Genomic DNA, 23300 nt, shown 5'->3' with positions numbered 1-23300 from the left:
CTAGCAATCATAATTCTGTAAGTTTTCAGATACAAGAGATGACCTTGAATGAAGGTGTTGATTTGGGAAAGGCCAACTGTAACTGAATTAGGCAAGAATTGAAGAATGTGGATTGGGAGCGGCTGTTTGGCATTAAATCCACATCTGACATGTACAGGTCATTTAAAGACCAGTTGATTAGAGTGCAGTACTGGCATGTTCCTGTGAAAATGAAGGACAGAAATAGCAGGATTTGGGAATGTTGGATGACAGGGAAAATTATCAGCTTAGTCAAAAAAGAAAGCATACCTAAACTTCCGGGCAACTAAAACCAGACAAAGTCTTTGAAGAACATTGAGAAAGTAGGAAGGAGCTTAGATGTGGAGTTAAGAGGGCTAAAAGGGGCTGTGAAAATTTCTTGGCCAGCAAGGCTAAGGAGAATCCCAAGGAATTTTATTCATATATTAGGAGCAAATGGGTAGCTAGGGAAAGATTTGTGTGGATCCAGAGGAAATCCGTTCGGGATGCATTGGATACAGAACTGGCTCAGTCATAGAAGACAGAGAGTAGTGGTGGAAGGGTGCTTTACAAGTTGAGATCAGTAACTAGTGGGGATCAGTGCTGGAACCTTTGTTATCTGTAATATATAAATGATCTGTAAGTAAATATAGGTGGTCTGATTAGTAAGTTTGCGGATGATACCAAAGTTGATGGAGTTTCAGATAGTCAGAAGGATTGTCAAAAGATAGTGGGAAATAGATTGGTCAGAGAAATAGCAGATGGAGCTTAATCCAGACAAATGTGAGGTGATACTCTTTGGATGATCAAATTCAGCTGTGAATCATACAATAAATGGCAGAATCCTTAAGAGCATTGACGGAGGTATCTGGGTGTACAGGTCTACAGATCCCTGAAAATGGCAACGCAGTGGATAAGGTGGTCAAGAAGACAGAATACTTATGCCTCCATCAGCCAAAACATCAAATATAAAAGTTGGTAAGTTATGTTACAGCTGTGCAAAACTTTAGTTAGGCCACATTTGGAACATTACATGCTGTTCTAGTTGCCACACTACCAGAAGTATGTGGATGCTTTGAAGAGGTTACAGATATTGCCTAGTGGGTCTGGAGGGTTTTAGTTATAAGGAGAGTTTGGATAAACTCTGATTGTTTTCACTGGAAAGGCAGAAGCTGTAGGGCAACCTGATGGAAGTATACAAAATTATGAAAGGCACAGAAAGGATCTAAGTGATTGGCTTTTTTGCATGGTGGAAAGATCAACTCAAGAAGGGACAAGTTCAAGGTGAGAGAGAGATAATTTAGGGACAAAGTGTGGGGAAAATTGTTCACACAAAAGCTGGTGGGTGCCTGAAATGCACTGCCAGTGGAGGTGGTGGAAGCAGATACATTAGCAACATTTAAGGTATATCTTGATTGGCACATGAACGGAAGGTGAATAGAGTCAGAGATGCACAGCATGGAAACAGACCCTTCAGTCCAACTCGTCCATGCTGACCAGATATCCCAACCCAATCTAGTCCCACCTACCAGCACCCGGCCCATATCCCTCCAAACCCTTCCTATTCATATACCCATCCAAATGCCTCTTAAATGTTGCAATTTTACCAGCCTCCACCACTTCCTCTGGCAGCTCCTTCCATACACGTACCACCCTCTGTGTGAAAAAGTTGCCCCTTACGTCTCTTTTATATCTTTCCCCTCTCACCCTAAACCTATGCCCTCCAGTTCTGGACTCCCCGACACCAGGGAAAGGAACCATGTATGGGCAATAAGAAGTGGGCCTAAATAAGGATTAGGAATCGGTGTGTCTTGTTGGGCCAAAGGACCTGTTCTTGTGCCGTATTGTATTGTAATATATTTTATTGATGTAAGACATCAGAAGAATCATGAATGAGATTAGACAAGTGGGGAGAAAATAGAGCCAAGATAGAAAGAACTTGTTTTTATTTCAAAAATATAACTTAAAAATATAATTATTTACATACATAAAGCAGTTCAGTTTTGTAGATAATATTAAGAAATAAACATTGGAGTTTGACTATGCAGCAAACAAACCAAAAAGCACTTTTTATTTGTACAAGATTTTGTTTACATATATTTGAGGCACTAAAAGGTCCCAGAACTAAACAGACCTCCATTTAACTTCGGCAGAAAGACCTTACTCAGTTGTCTTTCCCCACTGCACCTTAGCAGCAGCTGTCCCAAGCTTTAGTGCACATAATCCTGGACATTGGAATGTGCAAGTCTGCAGCACTCTGTCAAAGTCAACTCCTTGCTCTGGAAGACCAACAAATTTCAGGTAGACCAGAGAGCATCTTTCACCAAGTTGATGGGGTGCAGCTGAGGTTTGTCTCAGTGTGCATCCTGGGAAACAGACCATACAACACAGTACTGGGTCATGGAGCTGGTCAGGTCAAACCTCAACAAAAACCATTGCATCCTTCTCCAGACTTATTTTGCAAAGGCACCTTTCAGCAGAGCTTCAGTTGAGCAGGAAAAGGTTGAAACAATGCATCTGCCAAGGAGTCCTGTGTGTCCTCCAGGGAAGTAGGACTAACTTCCCTCATGATTGTAACTTTTTTATGATACTAAAATCTCCTTGTGGTTGTTTAGTAGTATAGAATTGAGAATTTCTGAAAAATACATTTTTTGTTGAAACTTTCCATCTTTCACTCATGAATACTAATAAAAAAAGGGGAATAATATTTTAATGAGTTCAGCATGCTGACTGATAGAAATGAACTACTTCCACAAGATGTGTTTGTTTTTAGCAAAACTCAATCTCCTTATGTGGTTTACCGTCAAATTGAAAGCTCTTGTGATAAGATTGGAGCATTTTGCCATGCTATAAGTTTGCACACAAATACAAGTTGTTACTCTGAATCATTAGAAAGACCCCAACAATTAATCCAGATTATCTTTCAAAGGTATCATTGCTGACAACAGAAAAATTCTGGAATTGCCATAAACATTACTGTACTGTAACCATTACATGAACAAAAAGTAGTCAGGAGAAACAGGTGATGTGGAGAGATGATTACACTTGGTGGCTCAGTGGTTAGCACTGCTGCCTCTACAGCACCAGATTTGATTCCAGCCGCGGGCGACTTTCTCCCTATATCTGCATGGGTTTCCTCCCACAGTCTAAAGATGCGCGGGTCAGGTGGTTTGGCCATGCTAAATTGTCCATAGTGTTAGGTGCATTAGTCGGAGGGAATGGGTCTGGGTGGGTTTCTCTTCGGAGGGCCAGTGTGGACTGGTTGGGCCAAAGGGCCTGTTTCCACACTGTCGGGAATCTTAATTTTTTTTAAAAAAATCTGGGTTCGGATGGTGAGCAAATGGTTACAGATCGGCGGAGATAAAAGCAAAGGAAAATTGACGTATCCAAAAAGGAAAACCCAATACAACTTGTGGCACCTACTGGTCTGACCCATCCTGTACATTGGAGTCCCCAGCACTTTCATTTCCCAAATACCATCCCTTTCGACAGGAGAACATTCGAAGGGATGCCATTTTGTCAAAACAAAACCGGTTCCCCGATTAAGTGAGGAATACCCTGTACTGTATTCTTTACCAAATACCGCTGCAGTCTAGTTCATCCGCGGCCTAAACTGTTCAATAAATCCACAGCACGAAAGGAAACCACTGACTTGATTACAGTATTACTGAAAAATAGACAGACACATTTTGTCGAAGCTCAAATGTGTCTTTTTTTTCCCCAGGAATATTCTAAACTGACAAACGACTCAATGACCGACTCTTTCAGACATCCGTCAGTGCTATCAATCAAAGTGCTGTGTCTGCCCTCGGAGTCTCTTTTTGCGACAACATTTGCAGACGGAGCAGAAGCTTTGTGTGTGTGTGTGTGTGTTTTGGGGGAACTTTACAGCCTTGCCGTAAAGTGGTCGGTGTGGGTGGGGAAAAATGTGTTAAAGGATGCAGTAGTTGGAGATTGCTGGGCTGCAAAGCGGGTAAATATACCAGACGGGGGAAAAAAAAACAATCTGTTTTGTGTATTGGGGAAGGAGCGAGCTGGTCGGCAATGAAGTCGGGTAGCAGGCAAAAACGATACAGTTGCTGTTTGTTGTTACATTGTAACCTGGCGCTTGCTGAGTGAGAGAGTCTGCAGGTTGTATTGGGGCAGTCGAGCCTCGGAGCCAGCGATGTCTCCGCGACACCCACCCTCCAGGAGAAGGGGACACACACAGCCCATATTTCAGTGGCCGGAAACACATACCTCATAAACCTTGCCCTGTCCCCTCGATATCTGTTGAAAAACGAAACCGATTTCTTAAATCCTCAATCGTTAAGGTAAGTCCACTTCTTCCCATACCAGAATTATGGAATGCATCATTGTTGGGGCAGAGTTATAGATCTTGTTGATCATCCCGTTCAGATGTGTTAGGATGTACCTCAAGTGGAAGTTGAACTCATATTTTTGGCTCAAAGGCAGGGACGCTAACATTGTACTACAGGGTCCCTGGAGCAGAGCTTTAACTCGGTTCCAAATGTTAAAACTCCGCACATGCTTGTTAATTAATCGCGAATAAAACGAAACGAGAAATGAATCCAACCTGGAATCTCTCGACAGATAACCAAATTTGAATATCTGCTGTCGATGCTGTTTAAATGTGTGTCATGTTGAGAGCAACAGCTGTGAGTGCCACGGGAAGATTTAGCAAATTAACACTTATGATAGTATCTAATTAACTTGTATTAGCATACGTTTTAAAAAAAAACACTGGCTTCAAGGAAAGTGTCAGACAAGCTATTTGGGATGTTGAATGAAATTAAAATTTGTCATTACTGTTATGCAGTGAATTTATAATTTGACACTGTCAACATCTGAAGAGCCATGAAAATGACAAAGTGCTGGAAAACCTAGACATGAAGAAGTTGTATATGATTCAAAACGTTAGTTCGACACCTATCTGCATAGAGGCTGCCAGACCTTTCGAGTTGCCCCAGCACTTTGCTTTTATTTCAGATTTCCTGCAACTGCAGTATTTCACTTTGATTGTGTGAGGCATTTGTTGGTTTCTTTCATTAAATGGTGCTTTGTTTCCTTGTTCCAAAACAGTAGCCTGGTGAATAAAAATTAGAGTTCTGCTCCTCTCTCAAACAAGTTGGCACGGTGGCCTAGTGGTTAGCACTGCTGCCTCACAGCACAAGGGACTTCAGTTAAATTCCATCTTTGGGTAATTGTGTTGAATTTGCATGCCACCCTTGTGTCCATGTGGGGTTCCATCAGGTGTCTGGTTTCCTCCCACAGTCTAAAGATGTACAAGTTAGCTAGATTAGCAGGGTTAAAGGGATAAGGTGGGTGGGCTATTCTTTAGAAAGTTGGTGTGGACTTGATGGGCCAGTTGGCCTACTTCCATGCAGTAGAGGGTTCTATGAAGTTCCATAATTCGTGGCAGCTGTATTTTTCCATAAAAGGAAGGTACGTTTAGGTTGTGGAGGATCGTGCAACAAGAAAGTGATGCATGTTGATTTGAAATGTTTTTAGTGCATTTGTTCTCCTCTGTGGGCTGTGATTTGTCTGAACACCCAGGATATTCCAGTCTTACCTGTTTTGTCAGATGACTGTAGTACATGTGGGCTATCATTTGTAATTTGCATGAATAATTGTAATATCAAGACCAGTCTCTTTATTTTTGTGTTTTTAATTGTGAACTGAAATACAGACAGACCTGCATTTTAAAAAACACAAGGATTGCTGCATGTTTCGAAAACAAGTAACTGATGCTAATTGTAAGCACTGTTTACACAGCTGCCTGTTTGAGCAGTGATCAAAGTTTGGTTGCAGATGAACTAATACCAAGCATTTGTGTTCAGATGGAGCTTTGGTTGGTACCAGTAACTGATTGGTTGTGGACAACAAGCTTCTGCTTCACAACTACCTTTGTGACTGATTCTCAGGTGGCTGAACTGTTTGGGGTTGTGAACAAGATATAGGGAAGTCATCACCAGCTCAGAAGCACTCTCTGTTCTCTGCAGGGAAAGTCACTTTAGGTCTGACAAAAAAACATTTTATCTTTACTTCAATAGTTTATGTAAACTATGATTTTTAATCGATAAGTCAGGCATCGTTTATAAAAGTGAACCAGCCACTATCCTTGCAAAATAGTGGAACTTCTGGAGAAGGGCGACCAAGAAGGAGCATTTTGATCAACACAAGAATCATCTCAAGAACCACTTATAGAATCATGGAGTCAGAGACGTACAGCACAGAAGCAGACCTTTCGGTCCAACTCGTCCATGCCGACCAGATATCCTAACCCAATCTAGTCCCACCTGCCAGCACCTGGCGCACATCCCTCCAAACCTTTCCTATTCATATACCCATCCAGATGCCTTTTAAATGTTGCAGTCGTACTAGCCTCCATCACTTCCTCTGGCAGCTCATTCCAAACACGTACCACACTCTGCGTGAAAAAGTTGCTCCTTAGATATCTTTTTATCTTTCCCCTCACCCTAAATGGATGTCCTCTAGTTCTGAACTCCACCACCTCAGGGAAGAGACTTTATCTATTTATCCTATCCATGCCCTCATGATTTTGTAAACCTTTGAGGTCACCCCTCAGCCTCCGACGCTCCAGGGAAAATACCCCCAGCCTCTGGGTGCTCCGGTTTCCTCCCACAATCCAAAGATGTGCAGGTTCGGGCAATTGGCCATGTTAAATTGCCCATAGTGTTAGGTGAAGGAGTAAATTTAGGGGATTGGGTCTGGGTGGGTTACTCTTCGGAGGGTCGGTGTGGACTTGTTGGGCCGAAGTAAATATTCTAATCTAATCTAATCTATTCAACCTCTCCCTATAACTTCAAATCCTCCAACCCTGACAACATCCTTGTAAATCTTTTCTGAACCTTTTCACGTTTCACAACATCTTTCTGATATGAAAGAGACCAGATATGCACGCAATATTCCAAAAGTGACCTAATCAATGTCCTGTACAGCCGCAACATGACCTCCCAACTCCTGTACTCAATACTCTCACCAATAAACAAAAGCATACCAAATGCCTTCTTCACTATCCTGTTTACCTGTGACTCCACTTTCAAGGAGCTATGAACCTGCACTCCACGGTCTCTTTGTTCAGCAACACTCCCGAGGGCCTTACCATTAAGTGTATAAGTCCTGCTAAGATTTGCTTTCCCAAAATGCAGCACCTCGCATTTACCTAAATTAAACTCCATCTACCACTTCTCAGTCCATTGGCCCATCTGATCAAGGTCCCGTTGTAATCTGAGGTAACCTTCTTCGCTGTCCACTAACTACCTTTCCAGTCTTCCTTCAGTCCATGATCCCCATTTTTCCCCTTGTGTGCCTGAATGTAAAGGAGAGTTTATAAGGGCATCGAGTTTTAATTATTAGAATTACATGCTGTCAGTTCGTAACTGTTTTACCTGTAGAAACAGTCTAATTATTTGTGATAAATATTTGTTTTTGTTAAGTACAGAAACCTGGTCTGTGTTTTCTGTCAGTGTTCTACAGCATGGAGACAGGTCCTTTGACCCAAACTGGTCCATGCTGACCAAAATGTCCATCTATGCTAACCCCATTTTCCTGCAGTTAGCCCATATCCTTCTAAACCTTTTCTATCCATGTATTTATCCAAATGCCTTTTAAATGTTATTAATGTGCCCGCCTCAACCACTTCCGTTGGCAGCTCATTCCATATGCGTACCACCTTCTGTTAAAAAAAAAGTTGCCCGTCAGGTTCCCTTTTATTCTTTCCCCTCTAACATTAAACTGATGCCCTCTAGTCTGCAATTTCCCCAATCCTGAGAAAAAGACCGAGTGCATTCACCCTATTTGTGTCTCTCATGATTTTATACACTTCTATAAGATCCCCCTTCAGTCTCGTATGCTCGAAAGAAAAAAGTCCTAGCTGTCTAACCTCTCCCTATAACTCAGACTATTGAGTCCAAGCAGCATCCTTGTAAATTTCTTCTGCACTCTTTTTCCATATTAATAACATCCTTATTATAGCAAGGTGACTAAAACTGAACACAATGCTCCCAAGTGCGGCCTCGCCAACGTCCTGTACCACTTCAACATAACTTCCCAACTTCTACAATCACTGTTCTGACTGAAAGCCATTGTGCCAAAAGCCTTCTTCACTGCCCTGTCTACTTGTGACACTACTTTCAGACAACCGTGCACCTGAACTCCAAGGTCCCTCTGTTCCACTACATTCTGAGGCCCTGTCATTCACCATGAAACTTCTACCATGATTTGACTTTCCAAAATGCAAGACCTCATACTTGTCAATATTAAACTCTATTGGCCATTGCTTGGCCCACTTCCCCAGCTGATCATGGTCCTGCTGCAATTTTTGACGACTTTCCTCACTGTCCACGATACCGCGTATTTGTGTCATCTGCAAACTTGCTAGTCCTTCCTCGTACATTCCTATCCAAATCATTGATATAGATAACAAACAGCAGTGGGCCAATGGTAAATCGGGGAATATTTGCCTATGTTTTAGAATTAATTTTGTCATGCTGTGGAAAGCGGGGCTTGATTTCCAGCAGTGAGGCATAACAGTAATGACCCCTGCACATGTTCTGTCATGCCAGCTGACAGGCCACAGATGCCAATGAAAGCCCTGCTTTTTGGGTTGTTTAACACCAAAATCAATGCATTTGTTCACTGATGACTAGGTCAGAGAGGCTGGAGCTGATGATGTAGACCTTTTCCTCCTCCTTTGGAATGCAAACAAAGTCCAGTATTGTGAGTGAATGTGAGGAGAGGCTGACACCAGAAGCTAGCACCTGTTATTGGGGGTGGGGAAAGGCTGGCACCAGCCCCTGTTTTGTTTAGTGATGGGCAGGATGAACTTGAATTGAAATGCATCAGTTTTTATTATTTTAAAATATGAAGAACTTCAGGATCACTATTGAGATGATCTGCTTTCCATGTGCACATGCAGATCCTTTTCCCTACTTACAGGAAGCATTTATATAAAGCAGAGATTTATAATTTTCTTGCATTCTCAAAATGATTGGACAATGAGCATGTATCTTTCCTATAATCTGTTGGATTGTATATGCTAATGGTTGAAAGGCACAGATTGTATTCTGCCTTTTAATCTTTAAAAAAAATTTTAATCCCCTTTTACAACATGCGTGTCTATGATGCTTTGTCGAAGCAATGGAAGGTCTGAAGAAATTGAAAGGTTTTTTGAAACTGGGTTGATTAGCCAAGGTCTTTTCCCCAGGCTGGGGAATCTAAAACTAGAGGAGAAGGGTTTAAGGTGAGGTGGGAAGGTTTTCATCAGAAGATGGTGTGTATGTAGAATGAACTACCAGAGGCAGTGATGGGGGTTGGTACAATTGCAACATTTAAAAGGCATCGGGATGGGTATATGAATAGGAAGGATTTAGAGAAATATGGGCCAAATACTGGCAAATGGGACTATATTTATTTAGGATATCTGGTCAGCATGGAAGAATTGGACAGAATGGTCTGTTTCTGTCTCTTTGATCTTATACATAAGTTATGGAGATCACTAATTACATCAGTGGAACAATTATTTTCATAAACTTACAGAATTAATTAGACTATCAAAACATTTATGCAGTTTTGTACACTCAAGCTTTAGAATTATAATGAAGTGTTTTTTAAAAGTAATTTTTTGGCCAACAAAATAAATTTATGAAGGGAGCCAAAGCAGTTATCTAAAATAACATTGCTTATGTAGTTGTTAGCAGGTAACAACCTGACTCATGACTAAAGGTCAAAAACATAAAGATTAAATGACAAACTTGAGTCAAACAGTCAAAGAATATTTGAAAATATTGTGAATACTGGAGATCTGAAATTAAACACAAAGTGCTGGAGAAACATAACAGGTCTAGCAGCATCTCTGGAAAGAGTAATTAATGTTTCAAGCCATTGTATGGCTTCTACAGAATTTGCTCATTTGTGAATCTGTGTAGTGTCTCCATCCCAGATGAGGTGAAATCTGTCAAAAATGGTGAATTATCCATTTCAGAAAATGATTGAAGTTCATAATGATGTAGGTGATTGTTTATGCTTTGTAAATGTAGCCATTTTCTGTCCTGCTAGATAATGGTGAATGATAATTAGATGGAGTTAAGTATGGGATTTATTGTGCAGTAAGAGCTCTTCTCAAACAGTTGTTTTGTTTTTCAAAACTGAAAAGAATTAGTTTTATTTATATGCATAATTTGATTTTAAATTGGCTCAATTACAACTGTTCTTGTGCCAAGTGTGTGGTGTTATTGAATGCTGCTTGCCTCATTCCTTTGTATGAGGCATGTGGAAGAGTGGGAGAGCTCCCACAGGTGGGTGCTTCCCTGTGCAAGTTACAACTGGCTGACGACATCAGCTACCAATCCAATTTAAGCGTTGTGTGTTTAAGGAGCATGTAGCTTTCGCTATGTGTGTGGGCTGTCTCCATCTTGCAGATGCCGTCAATTTTACTGTTAACTCTTGCTGTGCTGATTGCTGCAGATGTGGCAAGATGGTTTTCAGCCTCACTACAGCTGAAATGTAAGCGACAAGTCTGGTATGGATCAGCCTTTGTTGTTTTTCTTTAGAGGATTACTTCTGTTTGCAACAGTTTTACAACATGCCAAGGTTTGCAATTCTCCAGACTCTACCTTATTTCTACTTAGCTAAATTTAAAAGCCGCAGCGAAACATTTTATGCATGATCTTAATGTATTTTTTAAAAGGCAAATCATTTTAATTTCTGTTCATGCACCTTTTCAGGACATTGGATAAGGCTTGTACAAGCTAGAAATTTGAAATCAATGTATGTTGAATCTGTACTGCTCACATGCATGGAAATTACTGTCAGATGTGCAGTAATATTGAAGAATTTATCATTTTTTTTGAAGTGTGCAATGAGTACTGTTTTATGCTCCAAGACTCAACGAGTACAGTGGCAAATAATTTTCCATTGCATGCAAACCTCCCAGCCAAGGCACCATTTCTTTGTTTAACACTCCAGGGAAGTGGTTTCTGCTCAGTTCTGTTTTATAGTGAACAAATGATATGATGATGCATTCTCTCAGCCTTAATTGCCTTTGAGTATGACTTGGTAGACCATTTCACAGGGCAGTTAGGAGTCAACCATATTGCTGTGGGTCTGGAATCTTGAAAAATTCACATTCCATCAGCTGACTTAATGTGTTTCGCTTCTGTGTACATTCCCCCCACCACCACACCCACTCCAGTTACAGGTTCCACACCCACACCAGATCCCAGCTCCCAGCCCTGCCGAGTTTTCACCATCCCTCCAGACCTTCCCCTCACTCAGGACGAATGATCAGTCCTCAGCAAAGGACTCACCTTCATCCCCCTCCGTCCACGCATCAATGAATTTAATACACGTCGTGACGTCGAACAATTCTTCTGTTGCCTCCGCCTCCGAGCTTACTTTCACAATCAGGATTCCCGCCCAGCTTCCGAGGACCCCTTCGCCCACCTCCTACACACAGCATCCACCTGGACACCCCGCGCTGGCCTATTACCTGCCCTCGAACTCTTCATTTCCAACTGCCACCGGGACATTAACCGCCTCAACCTGTCTACCCCACTCCATCCTCTCACCCTCACAATGTGCAGCCCTCCAATCCCTCTGCTCCAATCCCAACCTCGACATCAAGCCAGCGGATAAAGGGGGCGCAGTGGTAGTCTGGCGCACTGACCTCTACACCGTTGAAGCCAAATGCCAACTCGATGATACCTCTTCCTACTGCCCCTTCGACTATGACCCCACCCACCCCCCCCCCATCACCAAACCATCATCTCCCAGACCATACAGAACCTCATCACCTCAGGAGATCTCCCACCCACAGCTTCCAACCTCATAGTCCAGGAACCCCACACTGCCCGGTTCTACCTCCTTCCCAAGATCCACAAGCCTGACCACCCTGGCCGGCCCATTGTCTCAGCATGCTCCTGTCCCACTGAACTCATCTCTACCTACCTCGACACCGTCCCATCCCCCCTAGTCCAGGAACTCCCCACATACATTCGAGACACCACCCACGCCCTCCACCTCCTCCAAGACTTCGTTTCCCCGGCCCCCAACGCCTCATCTTCACCATGGATATCCAAACCCTCTACACCTCCATCCGCCATGACCAGGGCCTCCAAGCCCTCTGTTTTTTCCTCTCCAGACGTCCCCAATAGTACCCTTCCACCGACACATTCATTCGTATGGCCAAACTGGTCCTCACCCTTAACAATTTCTCCTTCGAATCCTCCCACTTCCTCCAGACCAAAGGGGTAGCCATGGGCACACATATGGGCCCCAGCTATGCCTATCTCTTTGTTGGCTACGTAGAACAGTTGATCTTCCGTAATTACACTGGCACCACTCCCCACCTCTTCCTCCACTACATTGATGACTGCATTGGCGCCACCTCGTGTTCCTGCAAGGAGGTTGAGCAATTCATCAACTTCACCAACTAATTCCACCCTGACCTTAAATTTACCTGGACCATCTCTGACGCCTCCCTTCCCTTCCTGGACCTCTCCATCTCCATTAATGACGACCGACTTGACACTGACATTTTTTACAAACTCACCGACTCCCACAGCTACCTGGATTACACCTCTTCCCACCCTACCTCTTGCAAAAATGCCATCCCATATTCCCAATTCCTCCGCCTCCGCCGGATCTGCTCCCAGGAGGACCAGTTCACCAGCAGAACACACCAGATGGCCTCCTCCTTTAGAGACCGCAATTTCCCTTCCCACGTGGTTAAAGATGCCCTCCAATGTATCTCATCCACATCCTGTACCTCCGCCCTCAGACCCCACCCCTCCAACCGTAACAAGGACAGAACACCCCTGGTGCTCACCTTCCACCCTACCAACTTTCGCATAAACCAAATCATCCACCGACATTTCCGCCACCTCCAAACAGACCCCACCACCAGGGATATATTTCCCTCCCCACCCCTTTCCGCCTTCCGCAAAGACCGTTCCATCAGTGACTACCTGGTCAGGTCCATGCCCCCCTACAACCCACCCTCCCATCCTGGCACCTTCCCCTGCCACCGCAGGAACTATAAAACCTGCGCCCACACCTCCTCCCTCACCTCTATCCAAGGCCCTAAAAGAGCCTTCCACATCCATCAAAATCTTACCTGCACATCCACTAATATAATTTATTGTAACTGTTGCTCCCGATGCGGATTCCTCTACATTGGGGAGATTGGGCGCCTCCTAGCATAGCGCTTTAGGGAACATCTGCGGGACACTCGCACCAATCAACCACACCGCCCTGTGGCCCAACATTTCAACTCCCCCTCCTACTCTGCCGAGGACATGGAGGTCCTGGGCCTCCTTCACCGCCGCTCCCTCACCACCAGACGCCTGGAGGAAGAACGCCTCATCTTCCGCCTCAGAACACTTAAACCCCAGGGCATCAATGTGGACTTCAACAGCTTCCTCATTTCCCCTTCCCCCACCTCAACCGAGTTCCAAACTTCCAGCTCAGCACTGTCCCCATGACTTGTCTGGACTTGTCCTACCTGCCTATCTCTTTTTCCACCTCCACTCCACCCTCTCCTCCCTGACCTATCACCTTCATCCCCTCCCCCACTCACCTATTGTACTCTATGCTACTTTCTCCCCACCCCCACCCTGCTCTAGCTTATCTCTCCATGCTTCAGGCTCTCTGCTTTTATTTCTGATGAAGGGCTTTTGCCCGAAACTTTGATTTCGCTGCTCCTTGGATGCTGCCTGAACTGCTGTGCTCTTCCAGCACCACTAATCCAGCATCCACCTCTGAATTTCTAGTCTAGTTATTGCTAATACCTCACTGTCTCCATCACCTGAGGAATCACCATTGTTAAGAAACTGCACGAACTATATAAACTTGTAACCTTAAGTCAAAGGTTGGGTATCCTACAACTAGTGAGTTACCTTCTGATTGCTGGCAGTGTAATGAAATATTGCCCACTTGCCTAATTGGGTACAACTTCAATAACATGCCAAAAGCTCAGTGCCATTCAGGGCAAAGCAATCTACTTGAATGGCACCCCATCCACTCCCTGCGTTACCCATGTGCAGATAGGTATGCGATTGAAATGAAACAACTTGCATTGTTTCTTCAACAGGGTAAAAACAATGACTGCAGATGCTGAAAATCAAATACTGGATTAGTGGTGCTGGAAGAGCACAGCAGTTCAGGCAGCATCCAACGAGCAGCGAAATCAACGTTTCGGGCAAAAGCCCTTCATCAGGAATAAAGGCAGTGAGCCTGAAGCATGGAGAGATAAGCTAGAGGAGGGTGGGGGTGGGGAGAGAGTAGCATAGAGTACAATGGGTGAGTGGGGGAGGGGATGAAGGTGATAGGTCAAGGAGGAGAGGGTGGAGTGGATAGGTGGAAAAGAAGATAGGCAGGTCGGACAAGTCAAGGAGTTAGTAACTGAGCTGCAAGTTTGAAACAAGGATGAGGTGGGGGAAGGGGAAATGAGGAAGCTGTTGAAGTCCACATTGATGCCCTGGGGTTGAAGTGTTCCGAGGCGGAAGATGAGGCGTTCTTCCTCCAGTCGTCTGGTGGTGAGGGAGCGGCGGTGAAGGAGGCCCAGGACCTCCATGTCCTCGGCAGAGTGGGAGGGGGAGTTGAAATGTTGGGCCACGGGGCGGTTTGGTTGATTGGTGCGGGTGTCTCGGAGATGTTCCCTAAAGCGCTCTGCTAGGAGGCGCCCAGTCTCCCCAATGTAGAGGCGACCACATCGGGAGCAACGGATACAATAAATGATATTGGTGGATGTGCAGGTGAAACTTTGATGGATGTTTCTTCAACAGCACCATTCAAACTTCTGATTTGCTTCACCTCAAAGGAAAAATGACGGCATTGCCACCATGATCCTATTCAGATCACATACAATTCAGACTTGGACACTTATTGCCTTTATTATTATAGTCCCTAGTTCAACATTTTCCACAATCCTTATTAAATAGCATCATTTGTTTGTTTATGAAAAAGTTAGATTGTCTGCCTATTTATCTTAGTGCTGTTTGTAATAGCTTCTCCCACATTTGAGTTCAATTGTAATGGGTGCATTTTTTTTTAAAAATGGACTCCAAAACACTTTCAGATATTTTGTGCTCCTGAAAGTGTGACACAAGTGTTAAGTTTTTTTTAAACTTGCACATTTGATGAAGTAGCAATTTCAACCAGGTATGCAGCTGACTGTGTACTCATTGTCCAAATAGGTGAAAAACAGTGATGTAAAAGGGCTTGATATGAACAGAAATGCTTTTCAATTTGATGATTTAGATCATCGTTTAAGGTATATGCAAAGGAAACCTGTTGAAGGCACACTATTATTGCTACCTCATTGTGAAATTTTTTTGGAAACTTAATTGCCAATTTTCATATCTTTATTGTAGTTGATGTCTGTTGTATTTTGTGCTTCTGTAATCTATCTAGTTTAACATCTATGTGGGTTAATTAAAGGTGGGTGGTCTCAAAGTACTAACTATGAAAACACTTGTTCAGTACAGTTGTGAGAAATTATCAATCTTGAAGGACAAAGTGATGATAATTGTCTGATATGGAAATAATACTATTGGACCTGCCCTTCTATGGCAAGGAGTTGGACAGGCTTACCACAAAATATAGAGATTCTGTGCACATTCCCCTTCAGGGACTGATTGTTGCAGATCAAGTTAGAAGTATTCCATGCCTCCCATTTTTATCATAACATGAAATAAAAATGAAGGCTGTAATTAACTTTTCTGTTTTTCTGCTCTTGTCATTCGACTCGGCTGATTGATTTCAATTTCGGCTGCAGCGGTGCTGAGCAGGACTGAGTGCAAAAGAGCCTGTGTGCACTGAAACACTGACCATGTACAGCCTCCCTGGAGGGAGGCCACCTGGACAAGATGCTGAACCCTGCTCTCGTCCCCTGTCTCAGGCCCGCGTCTACTTGGAGCAGATCCGGAGCAGAGTGTCTCCCAGTATCTCAGAGACCCAGCAAGCAACTAGAAGCACAACGACCAAAAGAGACTACCTTGTTGATGCGGCGAAGCAGATCCGCTTAGCCTTGGACAGAGAGGTTAATGAGGATTACGAGGCTGCGTTTAACTATTACAAGAATGGTGTGGATCTGCTCCTGAAGGGAGTGCAAGGTATACATTTCATTTAGTGCTTCCAAATGTTTTAATCCACAGTAATTTGGGACAGGTTAGTTTCTTAAGGATGAAGACCAAAATGTGCATGTATTTATTGTTGAAGTTGAGGCTGTCCTATAGAAATCTTTGTAGCATAAACATTTTGGAGTCCTCTTTTGCTCAGTGAATTTAATTATTCACATGACTTGGCAAGTCTATCATTTGTTGATCGTCAGTGATGACTCATTCTGTAAATCTATTACCTGTAATGGTACTGAGTCATATCAGTCTGATTGGTTCCAGTTTTGATCATGCATCTGTACTGAGGTAATGATTCCCACCAGGATAGTGATGAACGTGGTCAGTTTAATCAGATTGCTTAGGGTTACAGTCCCTGACTTACATTACCACATTCAGGACAGTAGAAGAACAATTGGATCTGGATAATTTAACTTTTTAAACCAATAACTCATTTGAATAGACTTGAAATATAATATGCCACTTCTGCATGATCAATGTAGGAAAGATTGAGTGCTTTCTTCCTTTTCCATGAAGTTGTCAGGACTGCTTTTACCTTTTATTAATATATTTAATTAGTTTAAAAAAAGAGAGATGATGCTTGACTAGGCTAACTAGCTTTGCCTAAAGCATAACAAATCAACTGATCCTGACGGTGGGTCATGTGTGGAAAACTATAATTGATTTCAGTGCCTCTACCTCATGGTGACAGAGATTAGTCTGCTCACTCTAAGTTTGTACAAACAGGATGGCACTTATTCGGGATGTTTTTCATATTGAGCAGCCTGGCGATTTCACTCTACAAGCTCAAAGGTAGATGAGGGCTCCTTTGGTGAGATGCTTGACGTTTTGCACTACCCAGGGGTCTGCAACATACCATAGAGTCAATAAATATATTTGGGAAAAAATTGGTAATCAAATGACATGTTATTTTAAATATGAGAAAGTTACATTAGTGGCAGGAGCAAGAGATGTAGCAAGAAGATGAAAATTCAGAATAAATGCGTAGAGTGAAAATATTGAAAGTTGATACATATTGTTTCCATGGTGAACAACAGCTAAATCTGATATTATACAATTTTGCTGTCTCAGCAATTAGCTATTTCATTTGTGATTCCAAATTAGCATCATGGATGTACATGCACACATCCCATTTGGGAGCAATAGTGTCCAATTTGGCCCATCTAGAGTCTCCACCGTTCACTAAGATCTGATCTGTTTTTTAGAATTCCACATTCTCCACTACCCCCCCCATTTCCTTTTGCCTATCAAGAATTTACTTACCTCTGAATTAAAAGTATTCTTAATGACCCATCCTCCACTGCTTTCTGAGACAATGAGTTCCAACTTGCATAATGCTCTGTAGTGAAGAATTATTCTCATCAGTCCTAAAAACTCAACCCTTAATTCTAAAACAACGCAATCAAATTCTGGACTCGTGCACAAAAGGAATTTTTTTTTTTCAAGATGTGGTTGCACAATGCCCTCAACAAAAGCATAATATCCATAATTTCATCTTCAATTCTACTTGTAACAAAGAATAGCATTCCAAAAGCCACCTTAATTACTTGCTGTACCTGCAGGCGTAACTTTTTGTGACTCATGCATTAGAACACCTAGATCTCCCTGCATCTTGGAATTCTGTAGTTGTTCTCCATTTAAGTAATGCTTTTACTTTTTAATTTATTCTTGCCAAAGTGAACAGCTGCGTATTTTACTCCATCTGTTAGAATTTGGTTTATTTAACTTACCTATATCACTCTGCATCCTCATGTTCTCTTCACAGCATAACTTCAAACACACGTTTGTCTCTTCTGTACATTTATGTACAATACCATTACTCTCCTCCATATTTCAAATCAACCTATTTGGACATGTTATGACACGCCCCTCTGGACCAGATGGGACTTGAACCCAGGCCTCCTGTTCAGAGGTGCACCAAGACTTGATATAAATGTTAAAAAGCTGAGACCCTAGTACAAATCTATGCCAACTTGATTTGTCACATCCTGACAATCATAAAAAGCCTCATTCATACATTTTGTTAACTATGAAATCTTCTATCCATGCTAATATGTTATTCTCAACACTATCAGCTTGTTTACCTTCAGGTAGCACCATGTCAGAGGCCTTCTAGCAATCTAATTCCGTCTGTCAACATGCTCCCCTTTATCCACAGTGCTTGTTGCTCCTTCAATTAACTCTGAGATTGTGTTAAGGAAGGCATCAAACTAGAGGTGAAAGTATACAACTGCACAAAGATCACTGGCAAATCAGGCTATTGGACAGAAATAAAGGTCAGAGAATGACTAAAAGGTTAATCAGGAGAATAGGAGACAGTAAGCAAGGACCATACAACAAACAACAAGAGTTTCTACAGGTGATGGCAATTTTAAGGAACTGTCAGAAGGATTAGAGAGGAGATCAGATGCTACTTAGAAGAACATAGCATGTTTACAGCACTGAAGGGAACTGTCTATGCAAGCACTGAGAACATTTAAAGAGTGTTTGGGATCTGGACCTCACTGCCTGAAAGGATAATAGAAACAAAATTCTGACTGTCCTTTTTAAAATTTAAGTTATAGTGTTCTCAGTGCACATGCTGCAGATCCAAAATCTGAAAAGTGGGGATTAAGCTGGATAACATTTTTTTACTGCTTGCATAGACAGTTCCCTTCAGTGCTGTAAATGTGCCATGTTCTTCTAAGTAGCATCTTTGCTTTCCAAGCAGGTGATTCTTCTTGATGTGAATTGGAGAGCTATCATGGGTTTCCAGAATGTGATTTGTACCTGGAATCGTAAAATTGTTTTTATTAGGTTGTCAGGGCCATTGCATTTATAGTTCCGAAGTCTTGAACTTTAGAAAGAAACCAAGAACAGCATTGACATATTCTATCTCCTCGTCTGTTGGCAAATAGGGTGCAGTTGACTGTGATTGGAGACAATTATGGTGATGCAAACGAATCCTGAGTTGTCTTATCAGAAATAGTGAGATTTAGCACTTATACCCTGGGGAACGTGGAGGTTGGGTGACTAAATATTTTTAGGGCAGGGTTGGGCAGACTTTGATCTACAATAGAAATGAGGGTTATGGCAGATGTGCAAGAAAGAGGAGTTGAGGCCACAATAGATCAGCCCTGACCTTAATGAATTGTAGTGCAGACTTAATGGGCCTGCTCCTATCTGTTATAGTTTTAATTTAGCCACATAATTTGAGCCCCTAATATTTCCAAACCTTTTGTGGTGATGGAGGGTCATTCTTGCATTATGCATTTCTTCCAATGTTGGCACAGAACAATCAATTTCTCAATCATCAGATGTGAAGATTGTGTGCCACTCACCTAATTCATTGATCGTTCTGGCTCAAGCAACTTTCATTGTTCTGCTTTTTTTTATTACAGTTGATCCAAACAAAGAGCGCCGTGAAGCTGTGAAACGAAAAACAACCCAGTATTTGAAGCGAGCTGAGGAAATATTCAACTCTCACTTACAGGGAAGCTTAGGAAATGGTACCGATGATTCTGGGGTATGAAGAGTTGCACAGAATCTGGCAACTGATGTTAAGTGTTGTAGTACTAAATTCACTGAGATGGAGAGCAGGCTGAGTTCTTGTGAAAAATTCAGTCCTTTTTGCTAAGATTTCTCTCTTCTATTGTTAGGCTAGCCATGGATCTTTTCTCTCCCTGGGATCTCTGAATTGCTGTGACCGCTCCCATGAATGTTTGTTATGTTAGGACATTTGAAGACTGGTGTCATCCATATAATATTCCTCTGTTAACCCATTGTTTGGCTCAGAATGGTTAATCCTGGAAAGCATACAGTTGTGCATCCAATTGAACTGTACTGCATAGAGTACTGATTTTACATTTAAGAAGGTTGGGTTATTTGCATCCAGATAGTCAGCAAGGCTGAACCTATGATGTTTATTTAAAATAATGTGTGGGCGTAATCCATCATATATATCATATTTTCCCCCATATAATATGTATAGTGTTTATGGTTAAGTCTATTAATTTTGAATAATCATAAGAAGTGGCAGAAGGCAATTTTAATTCAAATGGTAGAATTTTTCATCTCATCATACTATTTACAAGTGTTTATGAGCACACCACTGCTATTTTCGTGTTGATGAAAGTTGTACATTTCTTCTGTGATGCCTGCTTCTTTTAAAATATGTAATGGGACTTTAGGTTATATTAGTTGATGGGAGAAAGTAGGACTGCAGATGCTGGAGAGTTGGAGTCGAAAAGTGTGGCACTGCAAAAGCACAGCAAGTCAGGTAGCATCAGAGGAGCAGAAGAATCAATGTTTGAGTGTGAGCTCTTCATAGGAATATGGACGGGGGAAAGGGGCTGAGAGATAAATGCTGGGGGTGAAAACAATAGGTTGATAGGTTGGTGGAGGGAGTGGAGCAGATGGATAGGAAGGAAGATGGACAGGTCAAGAGAGCGGTGCTGAGTTAGAGGTTGGATCTAGGATGAGGTAGGGGTAGGTGAGATAAGGGAACTGGTGAAGTTGACCTTTGCTGTTGGAGGGTCCCAAGGCAGAAGATGTGACATTATTCCATCCGCACACCTCATTTACTGTGTCCATTGCTCCTGATATGGTCTCTGCTACATCAGGGAGACAGGATGCCAGCTCGCAGAGCTGTTCAGGGAACATTTGTGGGATACATGCATCAACCAACCCCACCATCCTGTGGCCAACCACATCAACTCCCCCAAGGACATGCAAGTCCTGGGCCACCTCCACCACCAAATCAAACTCACCTTCCAACTGGAGGAAGAATGCCTCATCTTCCACCTACAACAATGCAGCATCAACATTGACTTCGCCAGTTTCCAAACTCCCTACCCCCCCTCCCAATTCCAGATCCAACCCTCCAACTCAACACTGCCCTCTTGACCTGTCCTATTTGTCCATCTTCCTCCCCACCGACTTATCACAATCACCTCCATCTGCATCAACTTGTCACCTTCCAGCCTATATTCCCCTCAGCAAACCCCCCCCCCCCCCCGCCCACAAATTTATCCTTCGCATATGCCCGAAAGGTCGACTCTCCTGCTCCTTGGATGCTGCCTAACCTGACGTGCTCGTCCGCTCCTGCACTTTTCAAATCTATATTAGTGGAACCATAAAACTACAAGTCTATTATCATTACAGTGGTTTTCATTCTTAGTTTGAATCAGCACTTCTACCCCAATATGTTTGAATTTACAAGTTGCAACTGTACTAATGTGCACCTCTCTATACCCCATTTTGACATTCTTTCCAATGATAATCAATAGTGGAGAATTAATATAATGACCTCTGTCGTCATCCCAATCACCATACCATTCTCCAAAACTAGCATGTCCAAGTCATATGTAGGGGTGGACTCAAAGGGTCCAGCTGTTCCAGTCAGGATCAGAAGCCTGATCTGCCAATGCTGATCAGATTTAAAAATTACCAACTTTAAAAACTACACTGGAGATTCTTGGAGAAGATCTCCTGTTAGGGGCCTATTCAGGAATTCACAAATCCATTAGCAGAAGGCAGATCTCAGGATAACAGTTACTCAACAGTGAGAAAAGGTATTTAATTCTCAACTTTTCTTGGAGCACTACTAAGCTTGTCCGAACCCTCTGAATTGTCTAACTCTGAGGGACATTTTCAGATTGTTTTAGGTCCAGCTGATTTGCCGATCAGAAGTTTGAATTTCCTGGGCATTCCTCACGGAGTGCTTTGAGGATTCTGTACAATCCAGTAGACAACCCCAGTGTGTGCTGCTCCCCAGACTGTCCGGGGCAATATCTTTTACACTGTTCTTTCAAGTATTCTGAGGACAATCTTGCACTGTAAAAGTATGTCTACTTGTGCATAATGTATCAAATGATTACTTGATTCTTTTACATTTAAAGTTAGCTTTTGTTAATAACGGTGTGAACTACCTTTCTTTTTTCATCATTTGTAGGGTTTCAGTAGCCTGAGGTTTCGGCCAAATAGAATTCTCAGTTCACCTGTAGAGAATCTGAAAACATCCAAAGTCATAGCAATCATTGACAAGGTAATGTTTAGACCCTCTCCTCCACTTGCTATGGCATACACTTTGACAACAAATGCTGCAGTGTCCTTGATTTGTAATACAGGTAATCCCCTGCTTTTCGAACGTTCGCTTTATGCAACTTTGCTTTTACGTAAGAGCTACATTGGTACCTGTTTTCACAAACCTGAAGAGGATTTTCACGTTTATGAAAAACGGCAATATTTTTTTCTCATATAAATCATGGACCTTCGCTTTACACTATTTTCAGCTTGCAAAATGTTTCCTGGGAACGTCCCACTTTTGATAGTGGGGGGCTACCTGTAAAAGGCTCTTGTAAGTCAATTGTGGATTTAACATATATCAATAATATTTTAAAATGGAAGTCTACTGGTACTTTTTTCTTTTGTCATAGTTATAAAACTTGGAAACAGACTCGTCAAAGCCACCAATCCATGCTGAACATAGTTCCAAACTAAACTAGTCCTACCTGCCTGCTCTTGGCCCATACCCCTCCAAACCTTCCTATCTAAAAGTCTTCTAAACATTGTAATTCTACCCGCATCCACATGAGAACCACCATCTGTGTAAAACAACTTGTTTCTTATAACCCAAAGAAGATTCTCTCTTGGTTATCTTTATGGTTGTTCCAACTAATAAACAGTAATCGATATTAAGGATTTAGGTTTAGATTACTTACAGCGTGGAAACAGGCCCTTCGGCCCAACAAGTCCACACCGACCCGCCGAAGTGCACCCACCCAGACCCATTCCCCTACATTTATCCCTGCACTTAACACTATGGGCAATTTAGCGTGGCCAATTCACCTCACCTGCACATCTTTGGACTGTGGGAGGAAACCGGAGCACCTGGAGGAACCCACGCAGACACGGGGAGAATGTGCAAACTCCACACAGTCAGTCGTCTGAGGCAGGAACTGAACCCGGGTCTCTGGCGCTGTGAGGCAGCAGCACTAACCACTATGCCGCCCAGATAATAACTTTGGAAATCTCAATGTTAAGTTGATCTGAGATAATTGAGTTGTAGATCAGTGTTTCTCAACAAGTGGAACATATCCCAGTGGGGGAGACAAAGGTGATCTAGATTGGACCCTAAGAATTGGTATATGTGCCAAAGAAATTCAA

General features: G+C 42.6%; 1 protein-coding gene across 3 annotated transcripts in view; it reads left to right on the top strand.

Moving 5' to 3' along the window:
• The first annotated feature begins 3896 nt into the window (after positions 1-3896).
• rps6kl1 (ribosomal protein S6 kinase-like 1) overlaps positions 3897-23300 on the top strand; it is a 42892-nt gene continuing 23488 nt past the window's right edge. For 2 of the 3 annotated variants that reach the window (XM_072568240.1, XM_072568238.1), the window contains exons 1-4: positions 3897-4310; positions 15797-16133; positions 19535-19659; positions 22087-22179. In XM_072568240.1, coding sequence (XP_072424341.1) covers positions 15851-16133; positions 19535-19659; positions 22087-22179 — 501 coding nt within the window. In that variant the 5' untranslated portion in view covers positions 3897-4310; positions 15797-15850. Of the gene's footprint in view, positions 4311-10492; positions 10612-15796; positions 16134-19534; positions 19660-22086; positions 22180-23300 lie in introns of those variants that run through there. The other variant, XM_072568239.1, reaches the window with a different exon arrangement.

This window comes from Chiloscyllium punctatum, chromosome 4, assembly GCF_047496795.1.
Source record: "Chiloscyllium punctatum isolate Juve2018m chromosome 4, sChiPun1.3, whole genome shotgun sequence".
NCBI classification, from domain to species: Eukaryota; Metazoa; Chordata; class Chondrichthyes; order Orectolobiformes; family Hemiscylliidae; genus Chiloscyllium; species Chiloscyllium punctatum.
The sequence above is the reverse complement of the archived record's forward strand: the minus strand, read 5'-3'. Positions and strand labels throughout refer to the sequence as shown.